This window comes from Lontra canadensis, unplaced genomic scaffold (genome assembly GCF_010015895.1).
Source record: "Lontra canadensis isolate GAN:19392208 unplaced genomic scaffold, GSC_riverotter_1.0 scaffold1, whole genome shotgun sequence".
Lineage (NCBI taxonomy): Eukaryota > Metazoa > Chordata > Mammalia > Carnivora > Mustelidae > Lontra > Lontra canadensis.
The window spans coordinates 99017400-99040896 of NW_022630995.1; the positions used below are offsets into that span (position 1 = coordinate 99017400).

General features: G+C 46.2%; 1 protein-coding gene across 1 annotated transcript in view; it reads right to left on the bottom strand.

The window, feature by feature from the left end:
• The window catches only part of HADH (hydroxyacyl-CoA dehydrogenase), a 46210-nt gene that overhangs the window by 15013 nt on the left and 7700 nt on the right, over positions 1-23497 (bottom strand). The window contains exons 2-3 of the mRNA XM_032860263.1: positions 7263-7391; positions 3908-4065 (exon numbers count right to left, since the gene is read on the bottom strand). Of these exons, the coding sequence (XP_032716154.1) occupies positions 3908-4065; positions 7263-7391 (287 nt within the window). The remainder of the gene's footprint in view (positions 1-3907; positions 4066-7262; positions 7392-23497) is intronic.

Sequence of the window (23497 nt, forward strand, 5' to 3'; positions counted from 1 at the left end):
GTCGGGATGAGTCCCGTCTTTGGCAACAAACAGGACTGCCCTCGGTACAACGCACAAGGCCACTGCCCACTGCCCAGATCTGCTGTCCTGACCCCTGGAGGAAGTCGGGGAAGAGAGATCTTCACACGAGGAGCTGAAATCAAGTGACCAGTTTCATTTCAAGGTTGAATCTTTAAATTAGGTAATTTAAACTTACCTGTTTCAGAGGTGTAGTTAATCTTTACCAATCTTCCATTTATTTTCGGGAGCAACATGTCTCCACTTGTATTTGTTAATTTTTATGGTATGTGGGGGAAAACTGAGGTTAATTAAGTAGCAGCCTCGGTCACAAAATGAAACCCCAAGTGAGCACAGACCCTCAAAGTCAACAAAAAACTCGAAAAGAACTAAGATCTTTCCCCCTCAAGTGAAAAGCTTTCATGTTCCACTGAATGGGAATTAAAATGAAAACAGAAGAAAAACCAACATGGTCTAAAAATAGTTTTAAGGTTACACAGGTAGATCTGGAGAAGGAAGGATACACATTCATCTACAAGAAATGTAGCTCAAGGTATTCTGCTTATAAAATCTTAAAAAGCAGAGGTGCCTGGGTGGCTCAGCCAGTTGCGCGTCCAACTCTTGATTTCAGCTCAGGTCATGATCTCAGGGTTGTAAGACTGAGCCCTGCATGGGGGTTAAGATTCTCTCTCTCCCTCTGTCTCTTACCCCAGCCTCACTCATTCTCAAAGAGGAAGGAAAGAGAGAAAGAAAGAAAGAGAAAGAAAAAGAGAGAAAGAAATCTAAAAAAGCAGTACCATCTCTGTGTGTCTGCTAATATAAATTTCTAAAAATCCATATTGGCTTAATCCAAATTCAATTTTTAAAGACCACCATAAAGTGGGGTGCCAAAGGCATTAGGGGCCAATCTTTAAAACAAAGACAAGCAAGACTTCTAGGCTTTCCTATAGCGCCACCTTGTGGGTACACAAACATAAAACACCTAATGCTAACGAGAACCAGAACAGCCTGGTGCAGGCAGGCAGAGTGGCCCCTGATTGACCAGATTTGGGGGCTCTAGCTTACCCGAAAGGCAATACTACAATCTGCCTGCAATCAGGGGTGAGTCAGGGAGGAGCGGTCAGGGGGAAGAAACACAAGTGTGCCTGGCACAGGCACCATGAGGCTGCACACCGTGACCACAGCAGCAGGCCACGGCACCCCAAAGACAGCAGCAGGCCGTGGCACCCCAAGGCTGTATGGGCAGGGGCTGCTACACTCATACTGGGGTGCCGTCTTATAGAACAACGGGAGGCAACTTCCCTGCAGAGAGGAGAGATGGAAGCACACTGGACAGCACGTTTCATTAAAGGGTGAAGTTACATTAGAGCCCAGTCCCCAGTGTCTCCAGTTCAAGGTGCTCTCAGTGAACCTTTTACCAGTAGGGGAAAGATGCCTCTTCCTCACAGACCTCTACCTCCCCTCACCCAATCAGCTGGGCTGGCTCTGCTCCTAATAGCGTTCATACTGCCTTCTTTCCACACAAACACAACGTGCGGACACAGTCAATTTACAGGGGTGCCTTACCTTCCACAAAAAAGTACACCCTCACATTTTCCTTGGGACACTGGACTCTTGGATGGTCTTTGGTTTTTCCCTTTCTGACACTCAGAGACCCAAACACTACTTTCCTCTTACAGGTACTAACAGAAAATCGATAGCACAAACACGATGATCACTGGCAACACCCCAAGGCTTAGTGTGGAGAAGACAAGAGGGCGCAGTGGGGACTCTGGTGGAGCAGAGGGGGAGGACAGGACAGCCGGGCTCTCTGTGGGCCACGGCCCCCCTCTTCACCTGCACTTCCGCAGCCAAGGAAGTCGTGTTCTTTCCTAGGGCACGTCAGGGGTGCTACTGGGAACCTCACCACTAGAACACGTTTTCTTCTCCCATTACAGGAATCACTGCAGAAATCAACAGTCAAGGATATCTCAATCAAGCTACCTAAAAAGGCAACCACAAAACTTAGTAGGGGGTTAATAAAGGTGATCTGAAAGGAAAACAAGAGGGCACATGGGTGGCTCAGTCAGTTAAGCTGCTCCCTTCAGCTCAGGTCATGATCCCAGGCTCCTGGGATCAAGTCCCACATCGGGCTCTCTGCTCAGCGGGAAGCCTGCTTCTCCCTCCCCCTCTCCCTCTGCCTGCAGCTCTGCCCTGTGCTCTCTGTCAAATAAGTAAATAAAATCTTGGGGCGCCTGCATGGCTCAGTTGGTTAAGGAGCTGCCTTCGTTCGGCTCAGGCCATGGTTCCAGGGTCTTGGGATCGAGCCCCACATCGGGCTTCCTGCTCAGCAGAGAGCCTACTTCTCTCTCTCCCTCTGCCTGCTGCTCTGCTTACTTGTGCTCTCTATCTCTCTGTCAAATAAATAAATAAAATCTTAAAAAAAAAATCTTTTTAAAAATAAAATAAATAAATGAAATGAAAACAAGAGTGCAGAGATGGCCTGCTGATGGCCAGAAGCAAGGTCACATCTACAGTGTGCCTCCTCTGGAGTGCCCTTTCATAAGGCTCATCTGTGTGACAGGAATCTAAGCGGAAGAGCCTAGCACAGTGCCTGACACACAGGAGGTGCTGGGGAAACTGAGCCAAATCGAATGAATACCCTAAAGAAGTCTGCGCAGGACACTGCTATCCCTGTTCTGCAGATCACTAGGGAAACTCGTCTTCAGGGAATCAGAACGGGGAAGGTCTTAGAAAGGTTTTACTCCTAACCCCTCAGTCAAATTACAGATGATAAACACTGATGGCCAGAAAGACTTCATGACTGTCCGAGGACAGAGAGCAAAGAGGTGGGGACATGGCCCCAGGCCCCAGGCCACCTGACTTTCCCCAACAGTCCTTCCATTACTCACTCAGGCACGAGAGGGCAGTCAGACCGGTCAGTGTCACCGTGGAATGACCAGTATTTCAATAAAGGCCAAACTGCCTGGGGCCGGTGGGGTTCATGACTTATGAAGGGCATGAGCCCACTCCGCAGCATGGTGACCTACAGGTGACCGGCAGAGCTCTCCTCTGCGTTAGGGCAGGGCTTCTCAGACACCAGGCCATACAGCTATGGGGGCTGACGTTCCAGCAGGCGGGTACGCGATCGTCCCTCTTCAGCCACTGCTCACTGGCTGAGGATTACTTCTGTCCTATAATCTTACTCTGACTTCAGCTCTATCCAGGAAGGGTGACGTGTGGCTACACAAGCCCCAAGGAGAGCAGAAATAAGTCAGCCAGGTGCCACGACTGCCAAAAGTCAAAAGTCAAACACAAACAGAGGGTCCAGATTCTGAGAAAGACAGCTGCACCACCGGTCCTGAGCCCCAGGCACCCAGATGCCTCACCTGCGTGGGGCTGCTCCCCCCTCCCGCCCGGTGAGAACTCAGTGCTCCTGTAATGCTCCCAAGTGTTGTGACTTAAGCCAGATAAAGCTTAACACAGGAAAGCCCAGGGAACTTTGTGTAGACAGACAGGCACTGCCCTCAACCGCACCACTCTGTATGTTCCACTCAAAAAGGGGGACACACAAACGACCCTGAGGTTCCTCGGCAGACCTCTGAGGACGTGCCCAAGCCTCTTCATCTTCTGGCCCGGGAGGGCCCATGGCCCAGACACTGCAGGAGAAAGAGAACTGTCCCTGAAAGGACGCCCCACTTTACTGTGGGGAATTCCACCCTCATTGGGGGATAAGGATCTGATGAAGGCAGCCCAAGCCTGGGGAAGCCAACTGGGGGTGGGAGGATGGAGGACAAGGGAAAGAGCATCAGGTCTTCTGGAAACAGCTTGGAGAAGTGGGCTTGGTGTCAAAAGACTCCCTCCAGGGAGAAGAGCCCGAGCCCAGGGAGGGAGCCCCCAGACCCAATGAGAATGCCCACGGGTCACGTACTCAGAGGCAAACTTGTCCAGCCTCTTGAAGAGCTCGTTCTTCACCTTCAGATTCTCCACGATGGCCTCCACCACCAGGTCCGTGCTGTGGACTACGGATGCGGGGTCCGTGCTGGTTGATATGCTGCTCAGGGTCTTCTCCACAAATTCGTCACCCGCCTGACAGTGGGAGGAAGGAGAAGAGAGCGTTCACTGGACCCACTGGAAGACGCTATGTGTGATCTGCGGGTGAGGACAGGCGAACTTGCAACCTGAATGCACCCAGGGATTCTAAGCAATAAAACTCCCTACATGTCTGCTCAGGGATGGTGGCATCTCAGGTACTTGCAGACGCTGGGGCAAGGATCAGCCTGGGAACCTGCCAGCTGCCGGTCGAGATGGCTGTGGTGCACAGGCCGTAACCCTCACGATGTTCGTCGGCTCTGCCCAGTCACCACAGCCCTCTCGCAGCACCTGTCTGGGCCGGCTTTCTCTCTTTGCCCACCGTGAACAGACTGCCACGTGCTGTTGCAGGAAACAGGTGCTGAAATATGACCTTCCAGAAAAGAGGACAAGCTTAGCTTAGCACCCTTCATTAGTCTGAGACGTGGTGCTGACTGTTCATTACTAACAGGGGCAGAGAAGAGCTGAGTAAGGGAAAGAGAGGGTCAGCGGGCCAGACTCAGCGGTCAGTCTGCAAGCAATCAGTGCCCAGCACGGGCCAGCTACTGGGGTCACAACAACGTGCCAGACACAGCCTCTGCTCACGAAGAGATCGCAGTCCCACTGTGGTCTTATCTGTGACTCCACGTTTCCACAAACAGACCTTAGTGTGGGCCGAAGACGGCACCTCTATCAACTGCCATTTTATCTAAAGATGGACTCTGTCCCTGAGGCATCAAAATGGGCACCATCAGCAAAGGCATCCGAAACCATCGCGCAACAAAACAACTCTCACAGCTGTTCCACAGAAATACACCGTGAGAGGGCAGGTGATTTTCAGTTTTCTACTGGCTGCATTATAAAGAGTAAACAGGTAAAGCTAATACTGTTTAACCCAATCCATCTAAGGTACTACCATCTCAACATGTAATCAATGTAAAAAGCACTGAGATGTTTTAGACTCTTTTCTCTTATTAAGTCTTTGAATTCTGGGCTCTGTCTCACACACACAACGCGCCCCATGTCACACGATCCCGGCCCCTTGTGGCCGCTGTGCGGGTTGGTGTGGGCCAGGCGCGGACGGGGTGGTAAGCAGACAAGGCGAAGGGCTGCGCCCCTCCCCCACGCACATTCTGGCTGCAGATGAGAAAGACTGAGAGACGAGGCTCCCGAGGACTCACTCTTCCGAAGCTGTGCATCTTGAGTACAAGCACCTTGTTTTTGTTTTTTAACCCTCTGAGTGGGGCCCAGAGCCTGTGCCCAAAGGGGACAAGCAGCAGAAGTTTGCAGAGTAAACACATGAAAAATGCAGATTACCTGGGTTCAGACTCACTCTGTCCTCAACTCCAACCTCTAGCCCAGGGCTCTTAAAATCCCACTTGCCTGGACCCTCGCACATGCCCAACTCAGGTCCCCCTGTCACGGAGAATATAGGGGACAGGTGACAGAGATGTTAATCTGCCTGTGGTATTTAGTGTTTTGATTTCTTCAGGGGAGGGTAAAAATTAACTCCACTCCTGCCTCTCTGGTTTCTGAAAGGTGACTACATATTAAGAAAATGCATGGCGAGATACCTCCTATGACGGCTGTGATGAAAAAATGGAAGACTACGAGTGCTGGCGAGGACATGGAGAAACTGGAACCTTCATATACTGCTTGTAGGAATGGAAGATGGTTCAGCCACTATGGAAAATAGTCTGGTGGTGCCTCAAAAAGCCAAACACAGGACTGTCTTATAACCCAGCAATTCTCCATCCAGTACAAATGTGAAAGAACTGAAGAAGGACCTGGACAGACAGTATAGCAACGTTCACTGCAGCATTATTCACACTGACCAAAAGGTGAGAACAATGCAAGTGTCACTGACAGATGAATGGCTAAACAAAATGTGGTCTACACACACTGGAATACTATTCAGTCAGGAAAAAGAATGAAGTTCTGACACACGTTGCAACCCGTGTGAACCTTGAAGATAGTACAGCACACGAAATTAGTCAGTCGTAAAAGGGCAAATATCCTGATTTCAGTTACATGAGGCCCCTAGGAGAGGCAAATTCAGAGAGACAGAAAGCAGATTGGAAGTTACCAGGGGTGGGGAGGAGGAGGGAATGAGGACTTACTGCTTAACGGGTATAGTTTCTCTTGGGAAAGATGAAAAAGTTTTGTAAGGAGTGGTGATACCTGCACAATAGTGTGAATTAATTAAAGTCACCCAACTGTACCCTTAAAAACAGTTAAAATAGCAAATTTTGTTACATATTATTTTACAACACAAAATTTCAAAGGGAATAGCCACACTCCTGTGATACCCGAGGTGACAAACACAACAAAAGCCCCCCTTGCCCCCTTCTCTGCACATATATGAAGTGAAATACCATCCAAGCCCCAAGGAGAGCAATCTCAAGCAACTTTAAGAAGGTAGCAGAGGTAAGGAAAAATTCACTTGGGTGGGCACCTGGGTGGTTCAGTGGATTACGCCTCTGCCTTCAGCTCAGGTCATGATCCCAGGGTCCTGGGATTGAGCCCTGCATCAGAAATCTCTGCTCAGCAGGGAGCCTGCTTCTCCCTCTTTCTGCCTGCTGCTCTGCCTACTTGTGATCTCTCTATCAAACAAGTAAATAACACATTTTTAAAAAAAAATTTCACTTGGGTGATTTCAGTATTTCCAACTAAATGTGAAGGTCCAATGAGAAAGAGTCAGTAAACCAGAGTTCCCAACCTTCTGAGTTCCTCAAGCTCTCGTACCCCCTCTGCTGCTGGGAAGTGGGAACAACACTCTCTATATTTCCCTCTCCAGTAACTACATTATAAATGTGCGGAAGACATCACCCCAGCAGTCCAGATTTTCTATCTAAATGCAATGTTTATTATATCATTCTCTTTTTAACTTGAAAGTACCAAAATTCTCTTCCTGTTTTGCTCTCTTCCATCCGTATGACAAAACAGGTGTTCTTCCATCCCAAATTCCCAGTAGAAAGAGTGAGTTCACTACCTGCAGAAATCTTCTCCCTTACCTCAAAACCTCCCCAGCAATACAGTTGTTTACTTCTGTTTTGTAGTCAGTCCTCACAGAATGTTCAGTGATCATATGTCATTTATATTTGTCTAAAGTTATGGGAAAATGAGCTTTACTTGACAAATAAAAAAAGCAAGCAAAGGCCACCAAACATGTTATGTTCAGAGGACAGGTCTTGAGGTCACATAAAACAAATTACCTTGGGGTTTTCTGCAAACTTCTTCTTGGCCACTTTCCTAAGGCTTTCCTCGATCCCCTTTTTAGATTTCGCCAGTATGTCCTCTGTCTGGTCCACCAACACTACTGTGTGGCCAGTTGCTGCAGCAACCTAGGGCAAAAAAAGAAAGAAAGGAAACACAAAAGTTAGAAAAAAACAGTAGGAGTTTCACATTCCAGATGAACTCTGCCACCATTCTCTTCCAAATACTGAGGAAACATCATAAGGCAACCTCAACTAAACACACACTTCTCGCCAGGCACCGCTCTGAAGGCTTAAAAGGGTCGACGAATTCTCAGAAACACCTCATAAGGTTACTAAAGACAGGCAGGCAGCGGAGCTGGGATGTGACTCAAGGCTCTGAAGGCCACACCAGAACTACTTCCCAGCTGTCCCACAAGGGAGCCACTAGCCACATGTGGCTATTGAAATAAACGGAAATTGAATAAAATGAAAAATTCAGTTCCTCAGTTACACTAGCCATATTCCAAGTGCTCAACAGCCCATTCACAGAGCACTTAATTCCCCACCCATCATCTTTTTTCCTTAAAACTAGAGCATTCTATGCAGCTTGACTGTTAGCCCATCTCTTCTGTAGTCCTTAAATCAGCAATAGGCCAGACTTCCATAATGGTGGCAAAAAGATTCCAAGGGCCGTGATGCCCGGGGGGGTTCAGTCAGTTAGGTGTCAGACTCTTGGTTTTAGGTCAGGTCATGATCTAAGGGTTGTGAGATCGAGCCCCGTGTAGGCTTCACATGGAGTCTGCCTGAGAGGCTCTCTCTCTCTCCTCTCCCCCTCCCCAATTCACACACATGCTCACTCTCGCTCACTTGGTCCAATAAATTAAAAAAAAAACAAAAAAAAAAAGACGCCAAGGGCTATTTAGTGACATGGCTCCCATTAAAGTAGGTCTCTGGTGACCAGCCAATTTAGGAAGGCAACTCCCCATCCCACCCTGGCTGAAGGTCAGAGGGTATACTTAGTGCAGCAGCCCCGAAGTTCTCCTGGAGCCAGCTTAGTTCAGCCACATTCAGTGACAGGTCAATCCCTTTTTCATCACGATTTGCCAATAGCTTTTTTAAAAAGATTTTATTTATTTATTTGACAAAGAGACAGTGAGAGCAGGAATACAAGCAGAGGGAGTCAGAGAGGGTGAAGCAGGCCTCCCGCTGAGCAGGGAGCCCAATGCAGGGCTCGATCCCAGAATCCTGGGATCACGACCTGAGCCGAAGGCAGGCGCTTAACGACTGAACCACCCAGGCGCTCCTACCAATAGCTTTTGCAAGGAGTGTGGAACAGGTAGTGCAGCTAAAAGTAGGTCACTGGGTCACATTACAGGTAAATACTGCACTCTGTTCACGCCGCAGGTAAGAGGACATGCAGTCTACAACAAACACTGAGTGATACAGGACACCAGCACAACTGAGATGCCCCTCGGAGACCGAAAAGGCCCCGGCAGAACCACTGCACTGGAACGTCCTTGGATCAACAGTGTGTAGGAGAGGGCACAGTCAGCTGAAGCAAACCTGCCCAGAGAGGACAGTAGGACAGTTGTAACTCACCATCGGGATGCAAGGCTACTGAAACTCCAAACTGAAACCAGAGAGGAAAAGTAACAGAAGAGCACAACTCCACAGCAAAGAGGTCCAAATCCCTGAACCAAGACTTCCGAAGAACACTTATAAAAAATGGAAGTTAATTAACAAGAGCACCTCTGGCCTCTCCCTGAGCCAGCTCCCTACAGAGAATGCAGGTCTGAGCCTGTGGGACCTGCGGGCAGGAGTCAGGCTGCCGGCTCCCCGGAGCCTGCCTGGGAACCAGGTCAAGAAAGCACTGCCAGGACAGGAAGGTCTCATCAGCCTGGCTGGGCAACGGCGTTATCTTGATAAAAGGACAGAGGCAAGCAGTGAACTTGCCCTGGCAGAAACGCAGGCCTGCAGGCGGGCAGCGAGTGCCCGCCTATCCGAAGCAAGCCTTCTCCCTGAGTATCAGCCGACCGCGGCTCAGCTTGCCAACACTTAAATCATGTGACATGAACTGGCCCCACTCACACATGCAGAGTGAAGAAAGCAAGAGCGCATTTAGAAACCGTGCGGAAAAGTGAGCCAGCAGCCCTGAGACTGTTGTCTTCAGAAAGGCCCTTGGCTGGTCCCCGGAAACTCAGACTTGGAGACAGTGCCCATCCTTCCCGGAGGAGAGGGGCTCGCTGTGCCTAATCTGCTGATGCACTGTGGCCCCTGCTGCACACCTGCCTGCCTTCCAGGGGTCAGGGACTTGGGTGTGTGCCAGGCAGAGGTACCTGTGTGCCCAGCCCCAGTGAAAGCCCAGGGCCCTGGGTCTCTGACGGGCATTCCCGGTAGGCGCTTCGCATGTGCCATCACACTGTTGCCAGAGGAAATGCATGTGTCCCGTGCAACTGCTCGGGGAAAGGACTGTGGAAGCGGCCCCTGCTCTCCTTGGACTTTGCCCCTTGCCCCTTTCCTTCCGCTGCTTTCGTTCTGTATCCTTTTGCTGAAATAAACTGTAGCCATGACCATCATTATGTGCTGGGTCTGTGACTCAATCACAAACTCAGAGAAGGGGGTGGATTTGGTGGAGAATCCAGACACAGAAACTAAGGAAATAAATCTCCAATTCCAGATGCAGTTAGAGATGAAATTAAATTACTCTGAGGCAGGCACCCGGGGCGAGGGGGCGGGGCAACAGTTGAATGGGGGCAGGATGATCACTGATGGGGCACCTTGCCTGCAAGGCAGGAGCAGGCAGGGACACTAGCTTTAGGTTCCTTCCGTTCTTGCTCTGGCTCCTCTGAGTGTCCCTGGGGAATGACACAACTGATTTTCACTTTGTCCCTCTTAACCTCTGACCTAGATCATTCTCTGAAAGGGCCAGGAAGGACCCCCCACCCCCCAGACTTCTACCTGACTGGGTCCCGATCCTCTTTCCCCCTCTTTACCTCCAGTAGGAATCACTGATTTTTTTGCTCCTCAAGGAGTTAGAGAAGAAAATTCAAGTACATTTGGCACAAGTTAATACCAAAGCTGAAGGGGACAGAGATAAAGAAAATGAGGGCAGTGTCCTTTTGCTTAGGGACTTTATAATCACTCTGAGAATACACAGGGGGAAAACTAAGTATGTAAGACTCCATACAGGGAAGTCAAATAAAATAAAAATGGTCCTCGTGAAGAATCCTGTCAGGAAGCTGAACTCAGAAGGCTGGATAAAAGGAGATCTAGAATGGGCCAACTTCCCAAGGAATAAAAGAACTAACCATAAAGAAGCGAGGGTTGATTTCACATCTTTTCTCTAGAAACCCACTTTCAAAGGTATTATAGTCATGTTTGATTGTGATAATCATGGGGCATTTTTGGTTATGTAACAGATAAACCACAATGCTTTCCTTAGACAGCTAAACCTTGAATAACTTGGGGTGAGGGGTGCTGACCCCTGCCGCTGCACTGCTGAAAATCCACATACAATTTTGACTCCCCCAAAAGTTAACTATTAATAGCCTACTGTTGACCATAGGCCTTACAGATAACAATCAATTCACACATATTTTGTACGCTTCATGTATTATATACTGTGTTCTTACTATAAGGAAAATGTTAAGAAACTAATAAGGAAAATATATTTACAATACTGCAAAAAAAAAAAAAAATATGGGCGCCTGGCTGGCTCAGTCAGTTAAGCGCCCGACTCTTGATTTCGGCTCAGGACATGATCTAAGAGTTGTGGGGTTGAGCCTCACATCAGGCTCCACACTCAGCATGGAGTCCCAGAGTCTCTCCTTCCCTCTGCCCCTCCCCTGCTTACTCTCTCTCAAAATAAAATCTTAAAAAAAAAAAAAATAATGCAGGGGTACCTGGGTGGCTTAGTTGGTTAAGTGACTGCCTTTGGCTATCCCTGGGGTCCTGGGATCAAACCCCACATCAGGCTCCCTGCTCTGCAGGGGAGTCTGCTTCTCCCTCTCCCTCCACCTACTGCTCCTACTGCTTGTGCTGTCAAATAAATAAAATCTTAAAAAAAAAAAAAAAATTGGGGGCACCTGGGTGGCTCAGTGGGTTAAGCCTCTGCCTTCGGCTCAGGTCATGTCTCAGGGACCTGGGATTGAGCCCCGCATCGGGCTCTCTGCTCAGCGGGGAGCCTGCTTCTCCCTCCCTCTCTGCCTACCTGTAATCGCGCTCTCTCTCTCTCTCTGTCAAATGGATAAATAAAATCTTTAAAAGAAAAAAAAACCTGTAAAAAAATCCATGTATAAGTGGATCACCCCAGTTTAAACCCATGTTGTTCAAGGATCAACTGTAATTGTTTTAAACTGCAAGCAGATCCAAACCTAGATGAGAAGGACTCCAAATATTCAAGTAAACCAGAGATAAGTGTGTTACAAAAACACTAAAATGCAACCAGGAAAAACCATAGCCAGAAGAGCATTTTCAGACTTCATGCTGACCTTCTTCTCTTATCCAAAGTCCTGTGACAAACTCCCCCAGCCACTCCCTGCCCCCACTGTAAGAAGACACTAGCCAATCCGATCCCTGCCTTGCTTCATCGGAGTTTCTGACCAAGCACACTGGAGACAACACGTGTGTAGACCCTGACCAAACACAGCTATTACAACACAGCTCTCCAGACAATGTCTCAGGAGAGCCAAGTGCACATGTCAAATGACCGTGTCAAAGGGACTGAGTGTGTAACCTTTAGTTTCCTTCTCACCCAGGAGATGCAAGAGGTGCAAGGAGGGGCCGGACCTGAGAGAGAAGAAGACACATCCTTCCCAGTGTGCTGTTACTGATCACATTCTTGCTCTGCAAAATTGCACTCAGCTCCATCCGGCCTCATTGGTCTCAAAAAGCTCAATGTTATCTCTCTTTCTCAAGTGACTGGAGCGTTTTCTATGCTCCCAAATGCCTCTACTATATTTCTGGTCCAGGGAGAAGGCCACAATTGTCTACTCTGAACAGTTATCCCCAGGAATCTTGTTTTGTTTGTTCTTGTAAAAACTTCCTACTTCAGCTTTTCTTTCTTTAATTCATAAAACTTCAGGAAAATATGAAGGAAATCTTACGGTAGATAGAAAGGACATTCCTAGGGCACCTGGGTGGCTCAGTGGGTTAAAGCCTCTGCCTTCGGCTCAGGTCATGATCTCAGGGTCCTGGGATCGAGCCCCGCATCAGGCTCTCTGCTCAACGAGGAGCCTGCTTCCCCTTCTCTCTCTGCCTGCCTCTCTGCCTACTTGTGATCTCGGTCAAATAAACAACAACAACAACAACAACAACAAAACAACACACACACACACACACACACAGAAAGGACATTCCTATTTAAACCCAAAGTGGATATGGTTAGGTCTGAATAAAGAAAATACAGGCAAAAAAGAGAAAATTAAATTCTCCTGAAATATTTTCCATTTTATGAAGATGTTCTTTAGTGCAGGTCACAATTTATTTGTGTAGAAATAAATGAATGTCAAATTACAAATTTAAACGTTAAAATACAATTACAACGTTAAATTACAAGTCCAGTGATTTCAAGTTATAACAACATTTACATTCTACCCAACTGCAGAGAGCAACCCATCCCAATGTTCTAGTTTCTTGCAATCACCTCTTGCAGAAATACCCTATGAACAGATACCAGGTCAGCAATATCTTGAGGACAACTTCAAGCCCTATTTGTCTTTGCAACCCTAAGTGCCTGGCCCAGACTCAGCACTCAAATGTTTACTTGCTAAATAAATGGGCAAACAAAACACAATGTTAGATACTTAATAAAACACAATGTTAGATACTTAATACAATTTCCACAGGATAATCCTGGTGCTTTTTGACTGTATTTATCTACTCCTGCTGTGTGTCTCAACTGTCCAACACTGAGATGACCCAGGATGCAAGCAGTCTGTCGCTTGCCCCCATGCATTCGATGTCAGACTCTCATCCCAGCTGCACGACTCCCATCCCAGACGGGCTCAATAAACTGAGGCAGTATTAAGCATGGCTAGACAGCCACAGGCCACTTCATAAAGGCCAGCTTGTTTCTTTCTCAATTATTAATGCATTTGTCTTATTTCCCCTATGAGATCCCTGAGAGCTGGGAGAGCTTACAGAAATAACAGTCTCTACCCACAGTTATCAGAAAGAACATAAGCCCTTAAAACGAACAAACAAGCAAAAAAACCCAATGCAGCAAAATTAAGAGATGTAATGTACTGAGCATTTACCACGTGCCAGGCACATACTTTGCATTTTCCAAGACTATTTCTGATCAATCCGATAACCGTGCTGAAGTAGACACCATCCTGTTTTGCAAAAAAGGGAATGAAAGAGGTTGAGTCACTTGGCCCAGTATCACTCAGCGGCTAAGCTGTGAAGCCAGAGTTCAAATTCCAAGGCTGTCTGGCTCCAGAACTTTTCTTGTAATCTAGTTCAAGGAGGAAAAGGAATGTAGTCTTATTTGTTGAGACAACCACCTTTCAAGATACAGTTAATAATAAAGTATCTTTTCACAAAAATTTCACGCTATTGACTTTTTTGTATTCTCTTTCCCCCATGCCTTCCTTAGGAACTATTACAGATATGGTGACATCTATAAAAATTCCTCTTAAATAACATGTCAGTTCTTTCCCAAACTGGAGTCCTAATACACATTCACAGTCCTTACGAAATTGGCAGCACCATTCCATTTTGTAGATGAGGTAAACTGGGGCTCAAAGAGGTTCCATACCTTGTACACCGTCCCATGGTGAGGGTTAGCAAGAGGTGTGATAACATCCTGAAGCAGCCTTTGGTTCCATCAAACCACAGTCATGTTCACAGCAAATATGACTTGAAAACCAAGAACATCTCTCCAGACAGATGACTTCGCCACGTGAGCATGAAAGCCTCAAAAGATACCTGAAACACCCTGTGGTTCTAGGACAGCAGTTCTCCAAGTGTGGGGCCCATGCCAGCAGCATCAACCACACCTGGGGGCTTGTTAGAAATGCAAATTCTCAGACTCCACTCCCAACACAATGAATCAGAAACTATGGGGTGGGGCCAGAATTAAAACAAACCCTTCCTGGTGATTCTGGTGCTCTAAGATCTGTGCTCCAATCTGGCTGCGGATAAGAATCAGGTGGGGAACATTTAAACTGACCAACGTCCAAACCTCATCTGTAGATACTCTGATTTATGTAGTCTAAAGGCATGGCATTTTAAAAACAACCCAAGACAATTTTTTTTGAAGATTTATTTTGAGAGAGAGAGAGCCGAGTGGGAGGGAAGGGGCAGAAGGAGAGGGAGAGTATTAAATAGACCCTGCTGAGTGCAGAGCCCAATGAGGGGCTTGCTCTCAGGGCCCTAATATCATGACCTGAGCTGAAACCTAGAGTCGGACACTAAACTGACTGAGCCACCCAAGAAGCTCCTTTTTTAAGATTTACTCACTTTAGAGACAGAAAGTGCAAGCTTGAGAAAACCTCCAGGTGATTCTAATGTGCAGCCCAAATACTAAAGCATCACTTGAAAAGAACCCATCTGCCCTGATTCCTATCCTCACTCACCCCAGTCCTTCTGGGTTGCCAATTATCTCTTCAAACCACTGAGAAGCCAGCAAATCTGTCCCTAAATCCGTGGGGTTCCTATGTCTTCCTGCTGCCCTGTGGCCATGAGAAAGTTCTAGACGTGATCTAGAAGATACTATCTGGAAGGAAGACTCCTCTCCTCTAACTTCTCCCCAGATCCCTGAAGGAAAAGTCAGGCCCCACCAAGCTGCTACTTCTGTCTAGGCCTCTTGAACATCAGGGACTCGCTACATCTCCCCTAAAGAGAACCTGCTTCTTAATTCCTTTCTTCAGTCCCCTCCCTTGAAATGGCAGTCTGCCGGCCTTGATCTCTAGCCATATTCGAATCTGTACTGATCTTTGATTCTTAACTGATGGCTCCTGGCTAACCCCTAACAACCTTAAGCCAGCCACTCCCTTCTCCACAAGCCACAATGCCAAGAAAAATCCTCCGCTCCCTAGAGAAGAAATCCCTTGAAAAACTCCACAACCAACGGAAACCCAAGTCCACGGAGGTTTGCCATCCCTAGTAACAACTACAGTTTAGAGTCCTTCCTATATGCCAGACATCAGGCCTATCCTATCTCATTTAATTTTATTTAACCAAGTCTCAAGTATTGTCAAGTGCCAATTTTAATGAGATGTCACTTTACAGTTCTGTAGTATTCTCCTGAAGACAATGAAGAGACTAAAACCTGCAATAATAGAGCACATATTATTTTTGACATCTGGAATGGGAAAATTCCTTATGCAGATACCATTACTCCCACAGCTCATTGCTGACTCCGAGACAAGACGCACGGAATACAAGTATCTGCATCACAAGCATTCCACTAACTGCTGGGAGGCTCGCGCTCCTCGGCATTCAGAGCTCCGACATTTTTTTTTTTTTTTAAAGATTTTATTTATTTATCTGACAGAGAGAGATCACAAGTAGGCAGAGAGGCAGGCAGAGAGAGAGAGGGAAGCAGGCTCCCCGCTGAGCAGAGAGCCCGATGTGGGGCTTGATCCCAGGACTCTGGGATCATGACCTGAGCCGAAGGCAGAGGCTTTAACCCACTGAGCCACCCAGGCGCCCCACAAGAAAGGGTGAGGAAATCTTTCCTCACTCTTTCTTGTAAGAACCATACCTATCCACTGCTGAGGCCCACTTCTCTCCCGTGACAGAGATGGTGGTTCATATTTATGGCTTTCCGGTGACCCCTCCCCAGTGAAATCCAGAGTCCTTCAAGTGCTTAGGGTTTCATTCATGGCTTTCAGTTACACTCTGGTTTGAAGGCTAAGAGCAGAACAAGATGCTGTGTTGTTCTTGGAAGCCAAATAATGGTACTGGGGTACACAGTGGGGAAGCCTTTGAGAACAGTCTGGGTAAAAAACACAGGATTAGAAAATGCTTTCAACAAATGATCCAAAGTCACAGATAAGAAGCTTGGCTTCTTGGAAGTGAGCATTCTTGATCCCCTCCCCAACATCTGTGCTCCCCTATGAATGCAGCGGGGCTACCATTTAGAGTACCATGCTGGCCACATCTCCATATTCATTCCTTCCACTACCGCCTACCACCTATGACATACAACACCTATGTCGCTTGTGCCTCTTCCAGGCTCTGGGATGAGGCAGTGAACAAAACAAGACCCCTGCTCTCAGAGAGCTTTCACTCCTCATAAATTACCCAATTTCATCTTCATAATAGTCTTTGGGGTGGCGTTGTAACAATAAGCAATGTTAAGGTCTGCAGATGACTGGGATTTGAAGATAGGGCTGTCTGCATTTGGAGCTCACGTGCTGGCTATTCTAGACCCAAAAGGCACGGCTGGGTCTAAGGGGAACAGTCAAGATCATTAGGAGCTGGGCAAGAGCTAGCCCATTTGGAGCTCAATTACCAGCTGTGAGATGGGAAACTTTCCATGACCTTTGTGGGCCATGTGGAGCAACAGGGTTGCTGAGAGGATTAAACAAGTTAATACATGTTGAACACCCAAAATGGTGCCTGGCATGTTGCAAGAGCTCATTATTTTTATTCTAGGCAGCTTCCTTCCTCCTTGTTCGAGGGTCTGAGGCCCAATACTGGATCCAAGGACAGCCTCCTAAGGTAAATAATTTTATTTTGCTTTTGTTCTTAGATCTTCCGATCCCAAGACTTGTTCCCTTTCTGGTTTTCATTTTCAGGTTTACCTTGCTTTGTTCTTCCATCTTTACAGACTGGGATCTCTCTTCATTTAAAAAGAAAGTAAGGGGCACCTGGGAGGCTCAGTGAGTTAAGCCAACAGACTCTTGACCTCAGCTCAGGTCATGATCTCAGGGTCCTGGGACTGAGCCCCACATCGGGATAGATGCTTAGGAGAGTCTACTGAAGATTTTCTCAGTCTCTCTCTCAAATAAATAAATCTTAAAGAAGAAGAAGGAGAAAAAAAAAAGGTGGAGAGGGGCCCCCACAAACTCCCTTAACCACCTTAAGCTGGCCTTTGCTTCACCACTAAAGTCCTCTGACTACTGTGCGGCAGAGTGGTATGAAGAATACAAGTTCTAGAACTGGACCTTCTAGGTTTAAACCCTGGGTTAGCCACTTACTACACGACTTCGGGCAAGTTACACAGCCTCTCTGAGGTTTCCTGATGTGTTACAAAGAGCAACACAGTACCCTGCTCACTGGATTGCCACAAATGCATTTAAAGTGCTTAGACCAATGCCAGGCACATAGATGGGCAATGATGCTTGTTAGCTGCCACTCTGGTCACCCAGCCTGGTCCTTCCACTCTTTACCAAGCCATACAGTTCCTAAACCCTACCAGTATGGTTTCCTCCAACACCACTGCTGTAGGAAATTACACATAACTTATCTGTGGTCTTCTAAGTGCTAAAGCCAATGTCTGTCCTCTGACTACATCTTCCACTTTTCCACAGCCGGGGCACTCTGTCAACTAGACCTTACTTTTTGAAACTCTCTCTTCAATTTCTTATCTCTGCTCCTCTTAGCCATATTGACTTTTTTTTTTTTTTGGAAGATTTTGTATTTATCTGTCAGAGAGAGAGTTAGCACAACCGGGGGGAACAGCAGGCAGAGGGAGAAGCAGACTCCTCGCCAAGCAATGAGTCTGACACAGGACTTGATCCCAGGGCCCTGGGATCATGACCCAAACCAAAGGCAGATACTTAACCAACTGAGCCACCCAGGCACCCCATATTAACTTCTCTGAATCTTCTCAACCACTGAACAAAGGGTATCCCCTTCAAGGTTCTGCTTTCAATATTCTTTTCTTCTGCCTCTGTATCTTTTTCCTTCTGGTATCTCAATCATTCTCATAATTCCAACTATGCCTACAACTAACATATTCTGTTCTCAGTCATCATCTTGATGTCCTATAGTCATCATCTTGACACCCTAAAACCAGTTCTCTTTGAACTTCATTAACGGTACCACTATTCTGACAGTCACAATCTGCTACATAACACTTTTTTCTTGATCTAAATCCCTAATTTACTGTCCAAAAAAACCTACTCCTTATCCAAGACCCACTTCAAACGCTACCCTCTCTATGAAGCCTTTTTCCAAATTAATGTGCTCTTTTCTCTGTTTTGAAACCTCAGAGCTAGATTTTTACTGGTCTTATGCTGCTGCTTTATACTGAAGTAAACTGTGTCATTTGGATCTTTGTCTAGCAATCTCTGCTCCCAGGTGAAATTCCTTATGGCATAAACTGATTTGGTCTTTATACCTTCTAGTAATTACCACATGCCTTGCACATGGTGGCTGTCCCAAAAGTAACTGGTAAATACTAAATGCTTTGGAGCACGGTAACCTGAGCCTGTACTCTTCTCCAGCCACACCCCACTTCTTCCTCCTCCATACTATTTTATGGCCTCATGCCCCAGCCCAGGTGGCTCCCTCCACCGGGAAGCCCCATTTCCCTCACTGCTGCTTGGGGGATTCCAGTCATCTTTTAGAATTCAACACAGAGGCTACTTCTCCTTTAGTGACATGTCTCCCAAACTTTAACAGAAATGGTCACTTCTTGGAACATCTACTGACTTACAGATACAAGAAAATCTTTCATATAGGACTCCAAATACTGAAAGAAAAAGCACAGAGCTGGTATGAGCCACCAGCTATCAATGGCTGCTCCATTATGTAGGCATGCAGTTACCAGGATATGGACACAACAGATAAATCAAAACCAAACTGGTCACAGGCTATTTAATGTTGTAAAATCTCACAAATTTCAGAATAACAGGCACTAACCCATCAGTATGTTGGAGAAAGTCCAGGTATGAAAGATAAAAGACAAACTGGACATGGGAAAGTTGACCAACACCAACTTTTAATGATGAACTCAAGATAACACCTAGAGACCTTTCAAAAGAGCTGTTGCATCATCCACTTCAGAGTCTGAATTTGCTGTTACCCCAAATACCAACACAGGGTGGGTCTGGCACACTCCTATTTGTAGTCCAAGCAGAATTTCCAGTAGAGGCACCTGGGTGGCTCAGCTGGTTAAGCGCCTGACTCCTGACTTCAGCTCAGCTCGTGATCTCAGGGTCTTGAGCATGCCCCACATCAGGCTCCATGCTCAGCATGAAGTAGGCTTGATATTCTTCCTCTCTCTCCTCCTCGGCCCCTCCACCAGCTTGCTCTCTAAAGAAATAAAGTCTTTGAAAAAAATTCCCATTAAAATAAATTTCATATACATATATAGTACAATATATGCATATGCCTTTTTTTGAGAGAGAGAGAGTGGAAGCTGAGGGCAGGAAGGAGCAGAGGGCGTGACTCTTAAGCAGGCTCCACACCCAGCATGGGGTGCAACTCAGGGCTCATTCTCACCACCCTGAGATCATGACCTGAGCCAAAATCAAGAGTTGGACCCTTAACTGAGCCACCCAGGTGCCCATATACATATGCCTTTTTTACATATACTTTTTAAATGTCCCTTTTTCCTTATCATAAAAGAGGTATCATATAGATCAAATCAGATCTTATGTATTTAAAAGTCTTACCTTAAGGTATCTTTTTAAAGATTTACTTATTTCAGAGAGAGAGAGAGCTCGTGCATGAGAAAGCATGAGCGGAGATAGAGGCAGAGGCAGAGGGAGAAGCGGACTCCCAGAGCGGGAACCTCCCCCAAGTGCAGCCTGATTCCAGGACCCCAAGATCATGACCTGAGTCAAAACCAAGAATCAGATGCTTAACCAAATGAGCCAGCTAGGTGCCACTGACCTTAGGATATTTAAACCACCAAAACTTTCAACTGTATCAGGTCACATCCCAGATGTGACAGACAGGAACTCTATCTGCCTCCATTAGTTAGTCATTCATGCTTGTATTTCCTTCTCTGGACAGTGAACTCCTCAAGAGCAGCAACCACGTATTACGTTTTACCCACCCTAAAACCCAGATGTAAGACACTTAATATTGGTGAAAAGAACACATGAATAATAGATTTCTAAAAAGCCTTAGTTCATAAATTATTTTTGGACAGAGTTCTCAGTAAGTCAGGACTATACAGAATGGCTAAAATTAACAACACAGGAAACAGATGTTGGCAAGGATGCAGAGGAATGGGAACCCTCTTACACTGCTGGTGGGAATGCAAACTGGTGCAGTCGCTCTGGAGAACAGTATGGAGGTTCCTCAAAAAGTTAAAAATAGAACTACCCTACGACCCAGCAATCGCACTCCTGAGTGTTTACCCAAAGGACACAAAAAATATAGATTCGAAGGGATATATGCACACCAATGTTTACAGCAGCATTAACAACAACAGCCAAACTATGGAAAGACCCCAATGCCCGTTGACTGAGGAACGGACAAAGAAGACATGGTGTGTGTGTGTGTGTGTGTGTGTGTGTGTGTGTGTGTGTGTATACATATATATGATGGAATATTATCCAGCCATAAAAAAGAATGAAATCTTGCCATTTGCAATGATATGGATGGAGCTAGAGGGTATTATCCTAAGCAAAGTAAGTCAGAGAAGGACAAATACCACATGATTTCACTCATGTGGAATTTAAGAAACAAAACACATGAACATGGCAGTGGGGGAGAGAGGCAAACCAGGAAACCGACTCTTAATTATAGAGGACAAACTGAGGGCTGCTGGAGGGGAGGTGGATGGGGGTTTGGGCTGGACGGGTGATGCGTATTAAGAAGGGCACTTGTGATGAGTATGTAAGTGACTAATCACTAAATTCTACACCTGAAAGTTGACACTGTATGTTAACTGGAATTCCAAAAAAAAAAAAAAAACCTTGAAAAAAACCTTGAAACTATAACTTTTCCATAACTTTCAAGTTACTTATGAAAAATCACATTACTTTGAAAAGTATAGTAACAACAACAGAAAGAGCTAATAAACACAGTCCTTTAGTCAATTATCCGGGGAGGGGGGGAAATGCTACAAAAGTCTCTGTTATGTTGGCAAGCACATTAACTGTTTTCTGGCACTGGGGTTAAGATGGCAGGCAAAAGCAGAACTGAAAGACAACTGCTGTGCAGTATGAGTGATTTAAAAAATGAACTTATGCTTAATTTCCTCCAGCATGTGAACGGGTCTTGTACCCTTTTATCAAAGGGGTTGTGGGCAAGGCTAGAGGCATGCAAACCCTGTATTTGTGACCATCTGAGGGGCACATGTGTGAGCCACATCAAGGATGGGCACAGACACACAGGTTGTTTCTCTATCACACCAGGGAAATGAAGGCACCTTAGCTTCTCACAACTGCTGCACGGTCAGAGATGAGCAAAAGCATTTATTGTTCATGTTTATTAGCTACAGATAATTAGCTACAGATTTTTAGATCAGAAAGACACCCTAACGATCATTCAGTGTGGTGGCTTTCAAACTTTTTTAACCATAAAATCCTTCTACAGGAATGCATATGGAAGAGTGATATGTAAAACAGAGGTCAGGGGAGGGAGGTCTGGGAACCACTGAGGAGACTCAGAGAACCCTTACAGTCCATCAGAGCTTTAGTGTAAAAATCTCTAACCTAGTCACATCCCTTAGCATGGCTATGATAAAAAACAAACGAATGAACAAAAAACAGAAAATAAGTCCCGGCAAAGATATGGAGAAATAGGCACCTTTGCCCACTGCTGATGAAAATGTAAGATGTTGCAGCTGCTCTGGAATATGTTACAGTAATTCCTAAAAAATGGAAAAATAATTACATATTATCCAGCAATTCTACTTCTAGTTATATACCCAAAAGAACTGAAACCAAGGACTCTCAACAGCCCTTGTTAGTTCTATGTATACCATATTCACAGCAGCATCAGTCACAGTAAGTGGAAGCAACCTGAGCGTCCCAAGACAGATAACCGGAGAGACAGAATGTGGTATATACATCACTCCATTAAAAATATTCCAGTGAACTATTATTCCTTAGACAGGAAGGTAACTTGGACACATGGTACAACACAGATGAACCTTGAAGATACAATATTAAGTGAAATAAGCTAGTCACAAAAAGAAGACTACTGTATGATTCCACTTAGGTCCCTAGAACAGTCAGAGACAGAAAGTGGAACGGTGGCTTCTAAAGGCTGGGGAGGCATGGGGGAAGTTATCGTTCAATGGGTACAAAACTTCAGTTTTGCAAGATTCAGAGTTCTGGAGATAGATGATGGTGATGGTTTTGCAACAATGTGTATACGCTCAAATATCACTGCACTGCATACAGGTCTCCCCCACTATCTGGAAGCAGAGCATTCCCATAACACGCTTCGTAAGCCAAAATGGTATAAAGTGAAAAAGCACTTATCATTAATTTATAAGGAAAAATTTTGAACCTCCTCAGACCCAAAAAATAACCTTTTAGGCTCTTTTGATATGTTAGGACACATCTTGCCGATGCATACACAAAATGGAGATAAAGCGCCTGGAGATAAAGCACAGGTGCTCACGGACACAATTCAAAGCCCTGGTGACTCATGCTGAGCGCGGTTCCCAGGAAGGAGCCCCTCCGGCTGTGCACCTCCTCTCTCACCACAGCCCCGCCTCTCTCACCACAGCCCCGCCTCTCTCACCGCTGGCAGCCTAACAAGTGCTGAATGCTTTTTCACCTATTTTCGCAACAGCAAAAGTCCTCCATGGCTTTCCCTCAGTTACCAAAAAGAGACTGATGTAGATCTTTCAGAAAAGCAGTATGGCATAATGCAAGCTCTTGGAAGGTGGGGGAAACCCACATGTAAAAATGGATAAAATGATCGATTTTATGTTATGCCTATTTTACCACAATTAAAAAAAACACAAAAAACAAAAAACCTTTGTTCGATCCCAACACAACACTTTCATTTTCCTGAGGAAAGAAACAGAACTAAAGCAGAAAAACCATTCACGTAAGATCACACTACCGGCAGTAGCGTTCTACCCAAAATGTAATTGCATAAAAGGCACTTCCATCTATAGCACTTATTCCACCAAACTCTTCACTGGCCCCTGGGAACCAAAGAATAGAACTTCAGTTCCCACACATGGCTTGCAAAGCCCTCCACAGTGGAGACTCACCTCTGCTCCAGAGGCACGGCTCCCTGATGCCGACTACTTCACCACCACCGTGAGGCCCACGGCCTCCACACCTACCTATTACTGTCTCCTCTCCTGGCCTCTGCATGGTCCATGCCATCTCTGCAGCTTCCCCTCACTAACTAAGCCTCAGTATCGCACAGAC